This window comes from Epargyreus clarus, unplaced genomic scaffold (genome assembly GCF_041222505.1).
Source record: "Epargyreus clarus isolate Ecla_fem2 unplaced genomic scaffold, WU_Ecla_fem_2.2 ptg000014l, whole genome shotgun sequence".
Taxonomy (NCBI): Eukaryota; Metazoa; Arthropoda; class Insecta; order Lepidoptera; family Hesperiidae; genus Epargyreus; species Epargyreus clarus.
In genome coordinates, this window is record NW_027332222.1 from 14,439,615 (window position 1) to 14,459,150 (window position 19,536).

General features: G+C 35.4%; 1 protein-coding gene across 1 annotated transcript in view; it reads right to left on the reverse strand.

The window, feature by feature from the left end:
* The window catches only part of LOC140746960 (arrestin homolog), a 77,757-nt gene that overhangs the window by 25,785 nt on the left and 32,436 nt on the right, over positions 1–19,536 (reverse strand). Inside the window, exons 2-5 of the mRNA XM_073079156.1 lie at positions 18,032–18,084; positions 15,780–15,944; positions 3,196–3,316; positions 1,331–1,478 (exon numbers count right to left, since the gene is read on the reverse strand). Of these exons, the coding sequence (XP_072935257.1) occupies positions 1,331–1,478; positions 3,196–3,316; positions 15,780–15,944; positions 18,032–18,063 (466 nt within the window). The 5' untranslated portion in view covers positions 18,064–18,084. The remainder of the gene's footprint in view (positions 1–1,330; positions 1,479–3,195; positions 3,317–15,779; positions 15,945–18,031; positions 18,085–19,536) is intronic.

Below are 19,536 nucleotides of genomic sequence, written 5' to 3' on the forward strand. Positions count from 1 at the left end.
TGTGTAAAAAATGTGTAATCGACCCCAAAAAGCATGAAGTCCTACCTAAAGGCTACTCATGCCCTGAGGTCTTTCCAACTAGACCCCAGCAGTTGCGAGCTGCATAAGACGGATATTTAATATGCAGTGGTGCTTCTGACGTACCACTAATGGTTCGAACATATTTAAAATAAGAATATTTTTTTAAACAGTTAATTTGAGGGTTATTAAACCAATCTTAGTTACATAGCAGAATAATTAGATATAGTATATCAAAGACCAGTGTTTGAGGCCGGCTTAATGCAATTTGGCAAATGGTATTGCAGAGGCGTGAGTGACTAACTACTTCGTACGTTCTCGAATACTGAGAGTAATGTGCACGTTTATTTTGGATTGTTTGGTCAAGTATTTTGCTGATATCGAGAAAGTTGTTTAAGACTAACTTTATTGGCTGCAACTTTTTATAAGAATATAGATTAGTAGATGCTAAGAGTATCGATCGAATCAATCGAATGGTCAATGTTTAAAATTCGGCCCTAAGGTCTCTGCTAAGGGCCCATAAGATCTCTTATCAACGAAAATAACTATTCTAAGGGTGGCATCCGAAGCATGCAAAATTGCTTTTTTTTTCACTACTGCAGGTCGCCTATCCAACTTCCGTCCATTTAAAATCCGACATTGCTTAACTTTGTCGATCAAAAAAATCAGACAACTAATCTAATATTAAATTCTATTTCCCAGCGAATATATTTATATTTATATTTATAATCGAGTACTTCCAAAATAGAATTATTTTTACATTAGAATTTTCTGTCGTAAATCTTATAAAGACACACATACTTAAGTGGACAAACATCATAATACCTACATTATTTAGAAATAGAAATCTAAATACATTATTTAGAAGTCTGAGCCGCCGGGGGCTACACGGAAAGCTTTGCGTCACAGATTGATATTACGACCGCTCCACCATATAGTTCGTCTGAAATCTCTCAACATTTAATTTTAGATCCGGGGATTGAACCCAGAACTCGTTGTAGTCTAATATGGCGACGTGCGTTAAATCTATATACTTTACATAAATAAATAAACTCTTTATAAGTTTATACACTCATAAACCCACACTACGATTCCTTGTATGTGAGTGCCATGAACACACATATAGACGAATACACAAACACACAGACCCAAAACAGATATCTAGATTCATCATTCAGATGTCTGACCGGGGATCGACCCTGGAACCCTTTGCGCGTTAACTATGACGTTTGGTATGACGTACGTCAACCACTAGGTATGGTGACCGCTCCGTCTCGGGGGTCCTCATAGAGCCAATTAATTGAAAACTTACCGATATAAGCGCGTACGTCATAGGAGGTCCCTATGGGAGCGCCGTGGTACTGCTTCGCGGGGACTAACTGCACGCTAGGGGGCGCTAGCGGCGTCAGCTCCAAGTGGAAGGGGTATGCGTTCGCCCCTAGCCGCTTTATTAGGGCATCCTGTAATAAATTCATTGCATTAATACAGGAATAAGGTTTTTATAAATAGCAAAACGCCTCGGATAATATTGATTTTATTTTAGGGTACAAGGATTATTATTTAATTATTAAATTATTATAATTATTTAATTATTATACGCGTGCTTAAAGGTAAAAGGGCCTATAGCTAAGGGTTAATAGGGATTTATGCTGAAAGGGCACATAAATTTTTTTTTTTTGCCATTCGGTTTGAAATTATCTGAAACGTAAAATTTTTTTAAGTTTCAGATAATTTCAAACCGAACTAAAAATTTTTTACGTTTCAGATAATTTCAAACCGAATGGCAAAAAAAAAAAATTTTTATGTGCCCTTTCAGCATAAATCCCTATTAACCCTTAGCTATAGGCCCTTTTACCTTTAAGCACGCGTATAATTATTTAATTATGTGACAAAACAGTAAAAAATATGTAAGGGGTAGAACTAGTATTGTTTGATCGGGGAGGTATCACTGGACCTATTTCTAGAGTGAAACAGTATTGTGATTCGGAGGAAGGGTGTGGATGTCTGATGTGGTAACGTATCTGTGATCGTCTTCAGGTCCTAAGTTCTATATAGAGTTACAGGTGATGTGATATGGCAGTGACCCTTTACCATTAGGTGAAGTGCAGCATGCATTGCTACTAAAAATATAAGACAAACACCATACTGAATTGTATCATCGTAAAACATGTTTAAGACGGCTTATAAAAACATATTACCTTCAGAAAAGTTATATTTTGGAAATAAAAAAAAACTGGATAGTTTAAATAGCAAACGAAAATGTAACCTACATTGTAACAACCGTGGTTACTTGATACTCAAAAATTACATTAGCACAAAATTTTGTTATTTCCAAAAAATGGGTACTATTTCAAATTGACTCATAATTTTTCCTTTTATGATGCCAGAATCTCGTTAGTGTATAAATTAAGTGAATGACCAACACAATCTTTTTCGACGAAAAATTCTATGAATACTAGACATCTGTGGTCCCACGAGATTTACTTCGTGCAAACCATAGACTAGGAAAATAATAAGGGCATGTTTATATACACTAGATTTTACCCGCGGATTCGCTCGCAGACAGAGGGTTACCTATGCCTAGGGAATGATACTTTTTTTGGTATTAAAGGTACCCTATGTCCATTTCTGAACACCTGACAATTTCTGTACCAAATATCATGACAAACGGCTATGTGGTTAAGGCGTGAAAGTGAAACAAACAAACCAACATTCGCATTTATAACATTAGTTAAGATACAGTGGATAAGGTGTCAGGCGCGGGCCGTGGCAGACAAAATCATATTCTCTACAATATTTTGATAGGAAAGGCGTGTCCGTAAGGCTGTGTTACGGTAGATAAATACGTCACTAGACAATACATAAATATAGCACATAGTATAAATATGCTTGCCTCGCCACGCGCCTGACACGCTCTATGTTTGTATAATAGATATAAATTAAAACATAGGGTTCAAATATTGCATAATTTTCAAATGTAGCAATGCTCTAAAAACGCTGGGTTTCTAACATCCAAATTTTTAGATCGGATTCTTGGGTTTCAATTTGATCATACATTTAAATCTCAGTACCGTAGATTTATAAAGCTTCGAGTTCAGCTTACCGTCGACGTCTTTCCTTTCAACGAATTTTCATGTAATCCTACTAATTTAAAAAAGGGTACAAATTTTACCATACCTGCAGTGGGGTGTTAGGCTCCCGCTCGTGGTTGCAGTGTACCGGCCACACTTGCGCGATGCTCATGATGGCCTCATTGCAAAACTTAAGCCCCATGACCTCTTCATCTTCACGACCATATCTGATAACAAACATAAAATTGTGTTAATTTACCCAGTAAAGTCATTTACCCCACACGTTATATAAGATTATCAATGGAAAATACCTAAAATAACATACTCAGTATAAGGTAATTATGTGATAACAAAATTGTAGACGCTAACTTAACCCAACCTTTTTTTTTAACGCGGAGAAATCGTCATGGATTCCCTTCCGCCCGGGGGAACGAACGGAAAGGGATATGTCGGACTCTTACCGAGTAAAACTCCGCGGCGTTCCTCTGGACGCTCGACGCCGGGTCGCGAGAAGCGTTAGCATTACATTCGCGACCCGGCAACGTCGGTCGCTGATGTTAACGCCAGCCACGTCCCGGGAGGGAGGGGCCTCTCTCAGTGATATTCCTCATGAGATGAACATGCGGAACGTACACACGACATCTCGAGCCCTAACTTAACCCAACCTAAATGAAGGTATTATAAGTTACGTAACATTCACTACGTCAAAATCCATTTATAACTTTCCAAGAAAAGTATTAAGAGAAATTTCAAATTTCTTTTTACGTTTACAAAAATTAGTTAAGAAAACAGCGTTCAATGACATATTGTACAATTGCAAACTATTTCATATTTTAAAGTATTCGATAATTATTAGTTTCAATAATATTTAAGTACTTTTATCAGAAATATACTCTATACTGGTTTATACTTTTATTAGAAACGTATTCTTAATAGAACATGACATCCGATATCGATGTTCTCAGAAAATTGGATGTTATGTAGCAGAATTTACTTCGGCAGCATTCTATGCAATTTGATATATTTGAGTTACGGATATAAATGGAGATGTTTCTCTCTATATGGGCGAAGGAATAGAATATTTCTGCGTATAGATTTCTGAATTCAATTCGATGGGTACGGTACAGGTAAGTTGCGAATACGTTCTAGCTTTTACATAGAAATAACATAAATTGATTGCAGATGTTCCTATAAAGGTTACTATACCCTTTGTTGATACTTTTAAGGTTGAAATTGAATTATATAAGTGGGTTTGTCCACCATTGATGTCTAAATCCAGTCGCAAATTAAGGCAAGGAAAATTGTGTTATAATTAATAGGTTGTCAAACGACATAAACTATTAAATAAGTTACCTTCTACCTTTTTAATAATCACAAGATTAAATGGCTTAACGTACCCTCAAAAGTATGGAAACACGCTAAATAATTTTCCACTGGTGATCATTCTTTCAACTTTGGAACGCTTATGATGTTGTAGATCAGTTACGAGTCCAAATAAACCGCTGGACTTTGGCGTATATATGCGCTTCTATTATACTTAGATGATTGCTTAATTTCCTATTCTTATGTTAAATATTCTTGATATGTGTACAGTGTTAGCCTAGCGGCTTGAATCTACCCCTCTCGATCGAGGGGTCCGAGGTTTGAATCCTAATCATCTATCTTTTGTTAAGTTATTTGACGTTTTGAAATTAATTGCCACTTGCCAAATAGAGAAGAAAACATCGTGAGTAATCTACCCCCGAGAGTTTAAAGGCGTGTAAATTCAACACACATGGCCAGCGCGGTCTACAAAAACTCAAACCCGTCCCACTCTCAGAGGACGTCCGTACTAATTATGAAAAAATAATGTGTTCTCGCCGACTATCCTTGTGGATGGATTCATGATCATTCGGCAATAGTGCCAAAACATGACCCATAACGGTCAAATCTTTACCACCCCTAATAGCCGAATGTCCGCTAGTACCGACTTTGGATCCTCATAAATAAATCCATATCCTATAAATGTTTATGAAGCCGAAAATAAATCTTCAACATTTACGACTACTGACCGTCACGGGAAATAATCGAAATACGTTGCCATAAAACATTAAAGATCTGTAGTAGTTTTGAGATTGCCACCAATTTTCTAGCGTGATTTATTTTACCGAAAATCGAAGATTATATTGATGAGATAAATTTTGGGATATAAATGTTTTATTGGTCAAGTAAGCGTGTCGAAATTTTGGTGTTGAGTGAAATGTGTATTAGTAATATCAAACGAAGAATTTTAATAACCATGGTAGATAACAAAATAAATTTAAACATTATCAGTATCATTCTGCTATGCTATCTTTGGGAAAAGATTTTCAACATGCTGGTAATTTTCCAGGATTAATAAATGCAGTAAACTAGTGGAGGCTACTCCTGACCTTCTTGTCTGGAAAAGATCTGGACCTGTCTTGAAGAGTAATGTATCAGGTCGGCCACAGATGCATAGATACCCTTGCGGAGTCGTATCACAAATTTCTATCACTTTTAACATTTCCCTTCCTTCTATCAAATAAAAGAAACCACAGAAGCCTTAAACTACTTTTATAAGACAGAAATTGAAAGCAATTTAGTTACAGAAGAACGATGTGGAATTCTACCACACATAACCGCATTTACTGCTCCATCTTAAATTCCACTAAGCGTTCTTCATGTCTTTTGTTCCACACGTGCTCTTTTAACGACCTGAACAAAGTTCCGTCGAACTCTGCAAGTCTTGAGCAAATTCATTTGAGTTTATTGCCGTAGCTCATGTTGCCTTGCGCATTCTGCTGGCAAACTTGCCTGATTGTGGGTCTGTTTCACAAAGTTGATATGTTAGGTACATACCCAACTTCTCTTCATCTTTTTCATTCTAATCTAGCTTCGTAAAATTTGACATGATGAGAATTCTACGCTTTAGGCCCCATTTATAAGAGATCAACGTGGCGTGTTAGACGAAATCATAATTATATATGGTAAGGGAGACATATTTTCGAAGCATTCCAACTTAGTCTTCAGGGGTAGCGGCGCGTGGTCTTCTTCTAGCAGGAATCTTTTCTTATCTGGGGTTGATTACAGATGTCCATGGGTGGCAGTAGCCACTTACCATCAGGTGGACTGCATGCTCGTCTGCTATTCTAATATTATAAAAAATATGGTCAAGTGATGGGTACGTCTGGTTCCCTTTCAGAGCGGTTTAGGCGATTGTCCAAGTGATTGGTAGACTTTTCACACCTTTAAGAACTTTTAAAAGAATTGTTAGGAGTGTAGGTTTCCTCACGATGTTTTCCTTCACCGTTGCAGCAATTGATAATACATTATTAACACGAAAATTTAGAGGTGCGGCCGTGCCTGGGATTCTTACCACGTTTCCCTTAATGAGAGACTGATTTTCAACAGCATTATTATAAATATAGAAAACGCTATTTAATTTTTATTGTATTATCTTAGACTATAAAATTTAACGATTATAACTTCGACTTTTATTACTTCTTGTTACGTTTAACGATAGAATGTTACTTCTAAATAGAGAAAACCCTTTAGGATTTTACACGAGCTTTTCTTGTTAACATTTTGATGCTCAGTAAAAGCGTTTTAAGATAGCCATGTTCGTAATAACGTTCGTGGAACTTTAAAATGTAATGGCTTCCACGTGCTGCGCTTTTTAAAGCTCGGCTTAACTATTTGAGGTCGAAGCTGAGCTTTTGAAACGGTATTATTGTGTGTACTGTGCTTTAGTTATTTCTCTTAGTGCTTGTACTTGTGATTTTGTCCGTGGTTTTTATGGAATGTTCGTATTTAACTTTTGGGAAATAAATAATTCAACACGTAACATTTTTTTAACAATTTAGGAGAGAACTGTATATAGATAAACAAATATACGTTGAAACAGATTATGTACCAATATGAAATAACTTAAGTACTGATTTTCATACTTTCAAATTTCATACATATATGAAAACCTAATTTTTGTAAGGAAAAATATTGATAAATTTGTAAAACGGTGTGACACGCATAATGTAAATACAAGGAACAAACATAACCTTTCTACACATGTTACTCGTCTCCACAAAATAAGTAATTCTTTTGTGGGTCAATGTATACGTTTTTATAATAAACTGCCTATCAAAATCAGAAATTTGTCAATTAATAAATTTAAAGTTATTATCAAAAGCAAACTTAGTCGTAAAGCTTATTATAAAATTTCTGATTATATTAATGATAAAACAGCTTGGGACTGATCAATAACAAAATTATTAGTTAATTAAGAAAATGTCAAAGTGTAGCGTATCTTGCCATCCACGACTATGGGCATTCAATATGTATTTGAAATTGAATAATTTTAAATCAAGCATTTTCTAGTTTCACTTAGTAATAGTCAATTTAAGGGCACACTTTATAGTACTCTTACGAAAAGGTTTACTATTTGAAAGAAATCCAAAGCTTGTATATTTTTTTGTTTAATTATAATACGACTAAAATTCAACGTTATGCTTTTTTCGTCGATAAATAAAAGATCGCTTCGCGAATTATATTCGAATCAATTATTGTATTATGATAGTGTCAAAATCACAGCCACTAAACATGATTGTCGCATTTTTATTCTACGAGCGTCCACTCCCTGGAGACTTCTAGTTGTAATTCTAGTTGAATCTGCCATTACTATTCCTAGCACTTCTCAGTAATTTGGGCAGTCTGCAATGCATCGTTTAAGTGGTCTAGACAATGGATTTTATGACCAGAAGCCATATCTTTACTATTAGCCATTAAATTGGTGACTTCTTGAAGTGTAGTACCAATTTCGGCTCAAGGATAGATTATGTTGCTATCGAATGTTGTTATGTAGTATGTATGTATGTCTAGGCATTTGTGACTCAATATGTACCAAATTCTAGAAATTTTAACAAAACTTCGTTAGTATGATTTTTGCGCCGATTTTTTTTGTGAACCATTTTTTTGGCTTTGGCTCTAAACTTTTCGAAAACGTGAGAATTTATTTCTAATATTTAAAGGGAACAAGGTACTCACATGGTAGCTTCCAGGATTTAAAAATGTATTAAAAGCGTTTTTTTTTTATCGTAACGTCTCTTTTTGGTATTTTTCTTAGAAACTCCTTTTATTTGATACTAATATCGTGGGGGTGCATAATAAAAGATTCGTCCATCATCTTGGAACGACCGCCATATTGAACTTGCACAGACAGTCATCTAAACATGTCTACAAAATTTCAGATTAATCCTTTGATTTGGGGCTCACATAAAAACAAATCGACAAAGAACTTAGTGTTCATTTCGAATTGCATATACATAGATATTGAGATACTCAACATTTTATTAAAGTACATAAAAATATAACAAAATTAGGATACTCAAATACTCTTAATTTTATATTCACGCAGGTCATCTCTGGCCCGAAAGTCATAAATGAAGCTGAATGTTTCACTAAATTGGTGCCATTTGTATTAATTTCGCGGCTAAACGTGTTTTATGATGCCTAATGGATATTGTATTGCCCACTAAATTCAGCTTTATTATTGTTTATGACTAGGTTTTATTGTTGCGATTCTGTAGACTAGACGTAAAATATATCTACCTAACATTTTAAATGTATCCTTGTGACTTCGTATGCATACAATATACATTTGATGATGGTTGGACCCTAGATGGTTCGACTCCGGTGGCACTACCACTACACCTATACCTGCCTAACAACGGCAGTGGTAAGCGTTGCTGTGTTCTGGTTTTAAGAGAGTGGTAAGGGAGGCATACTTTTCTGAGGTGTTATAGTCCTCAGGGGCCCCTTCCAACCGAACGCATTGGCCTATGTGTATACAAAATGTGTTTTTTCCCTATATAGCGGAAAACTGCATAAATATCTAACTTGATTCTATAAATAATGTATTTCAAAGTGACCGATATGTCATGAAATTGGCCGTTTCTTATCTAAAAGATACATAAATAAACAAATTTGCAAATTGGTGGCAGATTATTTACGTTGAAAAAGCATTTCTATATTTATCTCATTCACACATTATAAAAAGAGTACAGAAAAGCCGCTATTTGGTTTCCAATTATTCGCGAAACAAGGTGTACTGAACACATACTTATTACACTTATAAGTTGAACTTAAAATTAGATCTAGTTGTAATGAACTGTGCTTAGGATAGGTACTATAAAAGTGACGAGATATCGTCTGTCTCAATCTCAGAGAGGCTGTTAAGTAAATTGAATCATCGCTGTAAGAGGGGTCACGTCACCTTGATGTCATGAGTCTAAAGTTAAAGGTACTTAAATTATACAAAAGTTTATGTGTAGACGAATTTTACGAGATTGAAGACGCAAAGGATATAAAGAATAGAATAACTTTTTTCCTAAGGAGGGGGAAACCTTCAAAAGGTACCCGACGATGTGGGAGCGACGCCGGGTTATGTGGGATTTTTACCGCACTAAAACCCCCCCGGTGGCCATCCTCAACGCTTGTTGGAGAACTCCGGGATCTCCGACGGAACGCAACCGGAGTCCTCCAAGCGCGAAGCCCCGATCGGGCGGGAGTCCCCGACTACAGGGACAAGAACCTAATATACCTAGACCTCTCCAAGTTGAGGTTGTAACGGTAAACGGAACATAAAAAAGATTGAAACCACCTCATTATTCCTGAGTAGAATTGGAATTTTGAGTTCGACACTCGGTGCGAATTTTTTTATAATCTAAGAGTAGACGAACATGTAGTCCATCTGCCGCTCATAGAAATCTATAATCCACCTCAGGTAAGGTTAGATTCCTACCTGAGGTCGGTCACAATGCGCCGTTACCACTGAGGACTCAGGGGAGCCTCGGAAAAGCATGAGTCACATACCCTTCAAACCAGAATACAGCAGCGCTTAACACTGCTGTTATTACCAAGAAATAGGCGTGGCGGTGGTGCCGCCGGAGTCAAACCACACTGTTCTATCTACCTTCAAAGCGATTACTGCCTTGCCACATCATCAAGGTATTTAACAGCAGCGTTTTATTCTATCTTATGCAAATATGAAATAAGAAAATAATGAATACCATTTAAAAACCAGGCCAGAAATGCCGCAAGGATGATAAATTCCTAATGGATTTAACCATCAAGATATAATAAAGTGAGATGAAGAGAAATTGTCCCAAGTACTTAAGGAGACGTAAATTAAATTGAATCATCGCTGAAACGAGAAACAGCCCTAAGTGACCTTCGCTGTAACAAGACCCTCTTTAAGAATGTTTTTCAAATTAACGTACTTTTATCACACTGCGGAAGGTAATGTTTTTCGAGTATGTATTTAAGCATTGATATACTGAAGGAACCCTTTGTGGTTCGACTCAAGCGGCGCCACCGCTACACCTATTTCTGCCTCATAACAGCAGTGTTAAGCGCTGCTGTCTTCTGGTGTAAAGGGTGTGGTAAGGGACACATACTTTTCCGAGGCGCTCCAGCGTTGTCCTCAGGGGTAGCGGTGCATCTGTGGCTCACCTCAGGTAGGAATATCTAATCCTATCTCGAGTTGATTCCAGGTATCCATGGGCAGTAGCCACTTACCATCAGGTGGACTGCATGCTTGTCTGCTACGCCGATATTATAAAACAAATACTACTAGTAAAAACGGTGTATGACTCATTCTTTGGCAGTTTACAACCCAAGTGGTTTGACAGACTTTAAAATATATAAATTATTGGATAAGTAAATAAGTAAATTAATTTTAGTTGCCCCAGAATTAACTCTCGATGTAGAGCGTTGTTCTACACTCCTCTTAGTAGAACTAAGTATACCAGCAATACTTTTTTATTTCGGTCATGTAATTACTACAACAAGCACATTCAAAGCGTCGATCCTTTATGTAATTCGCTAGGTATCTACAGGAGGAGTGTACGACAAATAATACGAGAACTTAAATAGATTTTTACATCATTTTATAGATATATATTTTTTTTATTTTATAATTTTTTTAATGTATGTGTTTCTCTCCCTCTTCATTGTGGTACTTCATGTTCATTTTGCTTTTTAACTTATTGTGAAATTTAATAGTGGAAACTGTTTATTCTTCTGTTTGTGTCTCTGAACCATTTAACTATGTTATATAGCATGAATTGTTTGTTTCCCCAATAAATAAATAAATAAATAAGTCTAAATTGTGGGAATGATATATCTTAAAGTGGTATATAGTTGTTTATAATATAGGTATTTTCCGCCTCTAGAAGAAAAAAAGAGTACCTATGCTAGTTTATTTTTTGTAAAAAAATCAAAATAAGCTTTCAATAGTAAGTAAATTAATATTTGTACAGATTTCGAAAAATATTTATTTCGACTTTTCGGAAATATTCAAGTTATGAGAATTTTACTAAATAGAATGCGTCGAAACGGAATTCAGATTCACCGGAAATGTCCACTAAAATTACGAGAATTTTATCGAATCCACAAAATGCGTCGAAAGGAAATTTCGCGTAAATTATCCAAAGCTGCACCGTTACTGACAATTAAATATTCTCACTCAAGTTTTGTCAGTTTGAGAAACATTTTCAAACAACCGGACATATTTTACAAAAATCACGTTGTAACGTTATTTATGGACATACGTTACAGTTTGAGAATACTTTGTTACTGTGGATGTGTTTGACAGACGTTCTATATCACAAAGAATTTATTTATCTGAGTAATTTATCGTTTTCTAAGAAGATTTTGGGCTTGGGCTTAGACCCTCGCCGCATTCTCCGGCGTCTACAAATAAATGAAAGTCTCTGCCAATTATTTATCTATGTTGGTATGTACTGGTATTCTTTGTAATCTGTTTGTCCAGGAACATTCCACTGTTATTACACTTACTTATTTTCCACTGTTGTTACAGTTAAAACCCGTTTTTAGTTATAACGCATTTTCCTTAGTTATAGCTAGTTTCTAGTTTTACTAAACGCCTTTGTTAAAAATAGAAATACCTAGTTTATTAATTTACCGGTGATATATTACCACTCAAGGAACATTTTAGGGAACATCGAAGTTTGCCTAGGTGAGGTTCGTTTAGGTTGTAGCATATACATTTACAGATGAAAAAATCCTTTGTTGGATATTGGACTGGATAAATTGAATATTAGGGTCAAGTGAAGACACCACGACCTATTATTTGCTTGTGGTCCCTTGGTTGTGGTCGATTATAGATGTTATACGAAATTACGAGAGGATTACTGCAGTACCGATTTATACATAGGCTTTCAGGCTTACATTCCAAAAGTAGGGCGGCGAAGTATGCTTCACACCTCATTAAGAAAGAGAAATTTAATAAAAAAATATTGCGTTAAATAATATCGCAAATATTTATTTCAGGTAAGAGACCCCGGTTCTGTTTATTAACGCTCCTTATTAATAATCAAACTATCCAATCTTTACCTATCAAAGATTGAAATTTGACAATGTATGAAGAAATCGTCAAATGTCGATCTTTGGATACAAAACATTGGAGAGATTGATTATTAAAAACGGGCGTAAATAGTATGCAGCGTTAAACGATGTCATCAATCCCCAATTTTCCCCTTATTCCCAATATACTCAGGGTCCAATATATGATAGATGTACTATAAATATGCGAAAAATTATATTTATTGGGGTCGGAATTTTACTACGCATATCCGTATTGTATTGCATCGAATATTGCCGGCCGCTCTACAATAGCTGTAGATATTTTCATGAAAATCTAACATGAGTCATTTTATTTAAAAATCAAATGGTAAATTCTGGAATTCCAATATACTTAATATTGGAATTCCATATGCACATAGAAAAAGTAAACGAACACGCTTTCGTATACGCGATGTATTTTGGGCAACTTCTCCACATATTGTTATGAGTCTTTTAAGAGTTTTAATTGGCTTTTGGTCAAAATACTGAGGATATATAATTTAAGGAGAATTCACGAGATAATTGACTTCACACTTTTTTACAAACACCTTATAAATTCTTAGGATTTATACCATAGGATTCCTATGGCAAAAGGCTGAATATCAAAGCACTAGCCAATGGCCTTTATGTGACACTAGCCGACCCGGAAAACTTTGTACCGCCTCATCTATTTATCAAATATATTTCATGTAAAATGTAGCCTATGTTATTCGTGGATAATGTAGCTTTCGAATGGTGAAAGAATTTTTAAAATCGGTCCACTAGTTTTTGAGCCTATTCATTACAATCAAACAAACAAACAAAGTTTTACTCCTTATAATATTAGTATAGACAAACTTACAATAATACCAGAAATCCCAAAGAGAATCACTACGGTTTTCTGTCATCGTTAAAGTATATGAACATTTCTTATACACCAATATCTCGAATGTATGCGATCGGGACTGAGCGTTAACCGCGTAAGTCGAATTCGCGTAAGTCAGAGTATGATTTCGCATTTGGATAACATCTCATGGTTTGTTTCTTAAGATCAGTCGCAACAAGTATTAATTGAGCAATAGTGTAAGACAGCTTATACTCGATCATGGAGAGTTACATGATCCTAAAATAAATAACAAATCGATGAGTTGAAAATAGTTTTAAAATCGCGTAAGTCGGGTTCGCGTAAATCGAGCTAACGTAAGTCGAGGTATTACCGTACATACATAATCGAAAATTTAAAGGTACATAGGATTCCTATGTAAGGGTTCTTTCAAAGCAATATCCAATTGCTTACTGGGACGAATTCAAAATAAAACCAGAAATCGCAAAGAGAATAAACAGCGCAGTTGCACGTTACTCTGAAATAGCCGTATTTTCGTTAGCTACGAACGCCATTTGCATATTCGCGTTCAATTTGAGCTTGTGGTTCGAAGGTATACAGTTTTATGTTAACTTGCAGGAACACTATTGCTTTTGAAGGCGATTCAAATGTTAAAAGTAATTGTTAGACTTTTTAGGGTTCCGTTCCCAAAAGGTAACTAATATAAAGCGTGTACAAAACGGAATCCTGAAGATCGGAAGATTTCGCTGTCTATCTGTCACGGGCCTCTATCTCCTAAAAGACGCTTGAAATCTTTACAGAGTATGTATGTATGTATAATGGTGGCCGCTATAACAAAAAACACTAAATATAAAAAAGTCGAAAATAAATTGGGGGTAATATTTAACCCATTTGTTATTGAGCCGTAATATTTAGATCGTTCAAATATTCACAATACATTTAATTTTACTCGTATGGCTGCTAAAATAATAAATACTTTAAGCAAAAACTAAATTCAGTGTTACGGAACCCTCTGTGTGCGAGTTCGACTCGTGCTTGGCCAATTTTTAACTTTCGAAGGTGAGGAACCTTCTTGTCAGTGGAAGTAAGCAATTTTTTTCCCGATTCTCCTATGCCTACGTAAACATTGCCAAGTAAACATTGCTACAAAATAAATGTAAGAAACTAAAAAAAAATGCAAAAATTAAAATTTTTGGAGTACTTTTAAAAGCGAAGTAACTCTGTTCTTTAAACGTTCATAAATGCGAAAACGAAAACTTTGAAAAAAAACCAACCCCTAAAGGGTTCAACTGAACAGACGCTTTACAAAATACATTTCATTTTACATACACGTGCTCCTTTATTTACACAGCATATGCATGGATACATATGCATTGTAAACCGTTACGTTTAGCTCGTGGTGGCGCATTGAAATGTCCAATTTGCAATTTGGTACGCCTATTTCAGCTGGCATTGTTCAATCGATCGATAAACGCAGGCTACATTTGATGTTGATTAAAGCCTTAAAGGTTTTAGACGAGCTTTTTAGTATATTGTTCGTTGTTCCAGAATTCTTTGGCGTTTAAAGTAAATAATGACTTATTAATTTTATTTTTATTACTACACAACGAAGGTTACCTACTTTCTTTTTTTGCAACCGATGACCCTGCTTTTATGCGATTTATTTTGATTGTGAAACATCTATAGCCGCACGTAAAACCGATTTCTGGCGTGGCGACGCATGCCGTGGCGACGCGTCGCCACGCTATACGATGGTATATATATACAGTCTATATGCAGTAGTGTGTACGGTGTGGCGACGAGTCGCCATGCGCAATCGAATTCAATAAATAGTCATCGTTATCTGGAAAAAAATCGTAATATTTTATTTTATCATTATGACATATTTAGTTCCTATCACAATATGTTCTTTTCTGCATATTACTTTTACAAAATAATGTCGATGTTTTAGATATGCCAGGCGTCCCGTGACGGCTCACATTTTTTTATACCTCGCTCGCTATGGAAAGACACCGTATGTATGTTTTCTTAATATCAATACATTGTTATAAAGTGTTTCATATCTACATAAGTAAATACACCAAATGACCTTATGCTAAAGCATCAGACAGAGAGGAGTTGTAGAGTTTCTGCTTTTATCATTTGACCACGGAATAGTAAAATAAATCTAAGGAAATCTTCATTTAAAAATAATGTCTCAGATTACGATTATGTACGCATGATAGAAGTTAAGTATACTTTTTGGCTTATTTAATTACTAGCCAACTTTATGGTGTCTACTGTCCATTTAAGATGTCGATGTTGTAAAAATTCAGTGTCATACTTTTTCTCAAACCGGCTAAAATAATTAAAACTCCATCAAGCACCGTCCTTTTGGAGATAACCCAACCATAAACTGAGTCAAAGGATGAAAGGTTCTATAGGACTGATAGACTTGGATCTCTTACCTGAAGGTCAAAGTGACTTGTCCAAACAGCTTCTTGTTCTCCAGGTGCTCTGGGTCCACGTGCAGCACGCCTTGGATCCTGTCAATGTAACCGCTCTCCACCACCAGGTCACGTGACGCCAGGTACAGCGTCAGCTTGTTGTTTGGTGATGTCTTCTTGAAGACCCTGGAAGATATTTAAGGGTTAAGCCTTTGTAGTTCGACTTCTGTACAATACTGCCGAGTCTGTTTCTGTATGTGAAAGAATCAGACATATATTCATGCAATTCATGGAGGGTAAGGTTCGAAAAACATTACCTTCCATAATCTAGTAAAAAAAATAAGTCGCTTAGTTTGTATGTGATGGCAATTTCGCAAGCAAATTTTGAATCCAATTGAGCTGAAATATTGCCGAAAACTTTTGTTTAAGTGACTACGCATGATTACATTAATGACGGCACTCTAAATTCAATATGACGGACCATTTTTACACACACCATAGATATATTATCCTACTGACGTAGATGACTGAAAAAAAAACCTTTTTTAATATTCATATTTTCCATTTATATGGTGAAATGTGGTGTAAGTCTGTTACTATTTTCCCGCTCACATCCATCAAACTTATCGATTTTCAGAAGAAATCTAATCACTTTCATATCAGAGTTTCATTAAAGATAATAAAGACAGCTCATAGACAGTTTTATGCTTAAAATAGAATTCAAGTGTTTACAATTCGTACAATGAACGTAGATATAATACCTAAGTAATTCTAATAAAGTGATTAATATCCAATATGTTGTTGTATTTCTTAACTTATATAATATACTAGATTTTACCCCCAGTTTCGCTCGCGATCAGAGATTTTATTTCTCCCTCGGAAACGGTACGTTTTTTCCGGCTAATGCCCTATGCCCTTTTCTGAACCTGACAACGTGCGCACAAAATTTTGATAACAATCGGGTATGTAGTTGACGTAAAAGTGTAACAAACGAACAAACCCACTTTCGCATTTATAATAATTGTTCTGAATAACGCCTGCTAAGTTTTCGCCTTCACAAAATAAAAGCTAATTAGTTGGTCTTAATAATTATCTTCGGAAGTTATCGACATTTTTAGAACAATTCACTTAAAAAATACTAATAAGCGTACATTACCTGTAGAGTTCTCGATGGACTTTTAATTTTTAACGACTTAACTCACCTATATACCGGTATAGCCCATTTTTATATTAAGGAAGTAGCAAACAAGTATGCTGGTTACTTGATGGAAGTAGCAAGCAGCCACCCAATGATATCCTTAATCAACCATACAAAAACACAGAATTAGCCTCTTACATACGCTTTGTTAACCCTGAGGACTACTTAATAACTTCACAGCATTCAATACAGAACAAACAGTAGTGCTTAACATTGCTGTTACCAATTAGACAAAAATGTGACGATAGTGCCTTGAGAGTCAAACCACAAAACGTTCTTTCCTTCATATAATAAATACAAAAGAAAATTACAATAATGAAACAACAAAGTATATTAAATAAGTGCATAATACCTATTTATGATAGTGACAGAACTTTGGCTAGATAAGAACGCTATCTAATCACTGTTAAGTGGTTTACGAACGGATCACTCAATAAATAACTAGACCCGCTTTGCTATTCTGGATTACACCGTCCACGAAACCTAAGTGGACGTCTAGCGAGTTATATTTGAAGTTATTAGTAATATTTGGAGCTAGGAAGGCAGACTTTGTGTGGCAGCGTTACTACTTCCACACCTTTCTGCTTAATTTTTTTATATTACAGTAGTGTTAAGCGCTGCTGTGTTCTGGTTTGAAGGGTGTGGTGTCTACCTTGACATATTATTCCGAGGCATTCCAGCTTAGTCCTCAAGGATAGAGGCGCATCTGTGGCCAACCTAAAGTGGTAATCTAATCCTATCTGAGGTTGATTACAGATGTCCATGGGTGGCAGTAACTACTTATCATCAGGTGGACTGCATGATCGCCTGATACTTCCATAATATAAAAAATAAGACCTTTGTGATTCGGCTTCGAATTGAAGGTACATCTTCTGTCCTATATGGAGCTGATTACTTATACCCATTGACGGCAGCGACCACTTACCTTCAAGTGGACTGCGTGTTCGTTACTTCAATGTTATAAAACAACTTTATTACCGTTATTGTCCCATCTTTTTAAAATTTTATCTTCGATTGCAGATTCTTTACTTTATAAGAAAAGTTGATACAAAAATGATAACATATAAAGACTTACCGTTGAGAATTGAATGCGTTGTCTGTCGTCATGGCTGCCACTGGTTCGACCTTCTGCGGACAAAATAATAAGTTATAAAGAAGTCTTAATAGCTTTCAAATAGATCAATTGTTTCGATTCAGGGTTCATTAGTTTGCGATACGAGTCTAATTCATTTGTTTACTGCTTATTATTAGGAGCAATAATATCAGGGCCGATTTTAGAAGTTTGGAATTGCGGCAATTAAAGAGTGGAGGCCCTTTATTATTTTTCGAATTAAAAAAATATAATATTTTTTATAATGTCGTGCAAACATTTACTGATAATAAAAAAAAAATTAAGACTGGAAAAACACACACTTAATACTTTTTGCTAAAAATCTTGTAAGATATTAATCCTAATTTGGATTTTTTATTGCGGATTACTCATTTTGGGGATCAAATCCCAGACACCCCAGACTTTAAAAAATATGTGTATTGGAAATTAATCATCACTTATATTTCAAAGACAAATTATATTTCAAAGATAAGAATATTATATTTCAAATACATAAATAGTTTGATTTGCTTCCCCTGCACCTCTTCTGACGACAATAAATCAAATACTATCGGAATCTAATCGAAATAAACAGATTTGTTTGCACAATAATCAAGTAATGTTTTATTCATTTATAACATCCGTTACAAGGAAAGTAGATTAATGAAATAGTCTCAAGTAAACAGTATGAGGAAGACACCGAACTTGGAGAAACGAGGCTTTAGCCGCTTGTCTGATCTCATGCTAGCAACGAGCAGCTATTTTAATAAAAAAATTGGTGTTCGATTTTAAAATACGAATTGGGTGTGTGTCTGTATGTACGTTCTATAAAAAAGTATATAACAGAGAGCAGTTACTAAATGTTTAATGTTAAGATATTGGAATGGTCAAATAAAAATAAAACAGCGTGTATAAGGCTATATAAACAACCTTTTCTTGTATAAAAATTCAGTAGCGATTGCAAACAAATACACACTCCACGTGGTGGTAAATGGCCGTTGTCCACATTCGCCTATGAGCATTTGTATTGAATCTGCAATAGAATTGCAGTCCATCGTAAGATCAACTACATGTAAACTTAACAACGTTGTACGATGTTTGAACAAATTTTAACAACTGCTATTCAAGGAAAAGGACCCAGACCGGTAGCCTTAGCGTATCCTCCGAAATTTGCCATACATTGCATCCAACAAAGAAATGCTACAAATAGCTCTACCCTAAAGATGTAAAATTTTGAAGAACCAGGCAGGCAGAGAGTACAAATATATTTTCATCGCTTACACCACACTGTATGACAAGTGCTTACCAAATGTTAAGTAAACAGCTTTACTAGACCATTGCCTCTAGGTAGGATACACTTGAACGGAAACATCCTACGAACTGTGAGTTCAATTGATTTTGATTATTTAGGACTATGATAATACAACATAATTATATTAATCCGCTTAGGGGTTCGATCCCCTTTCGATAATATTATCTAAAAGTGATAA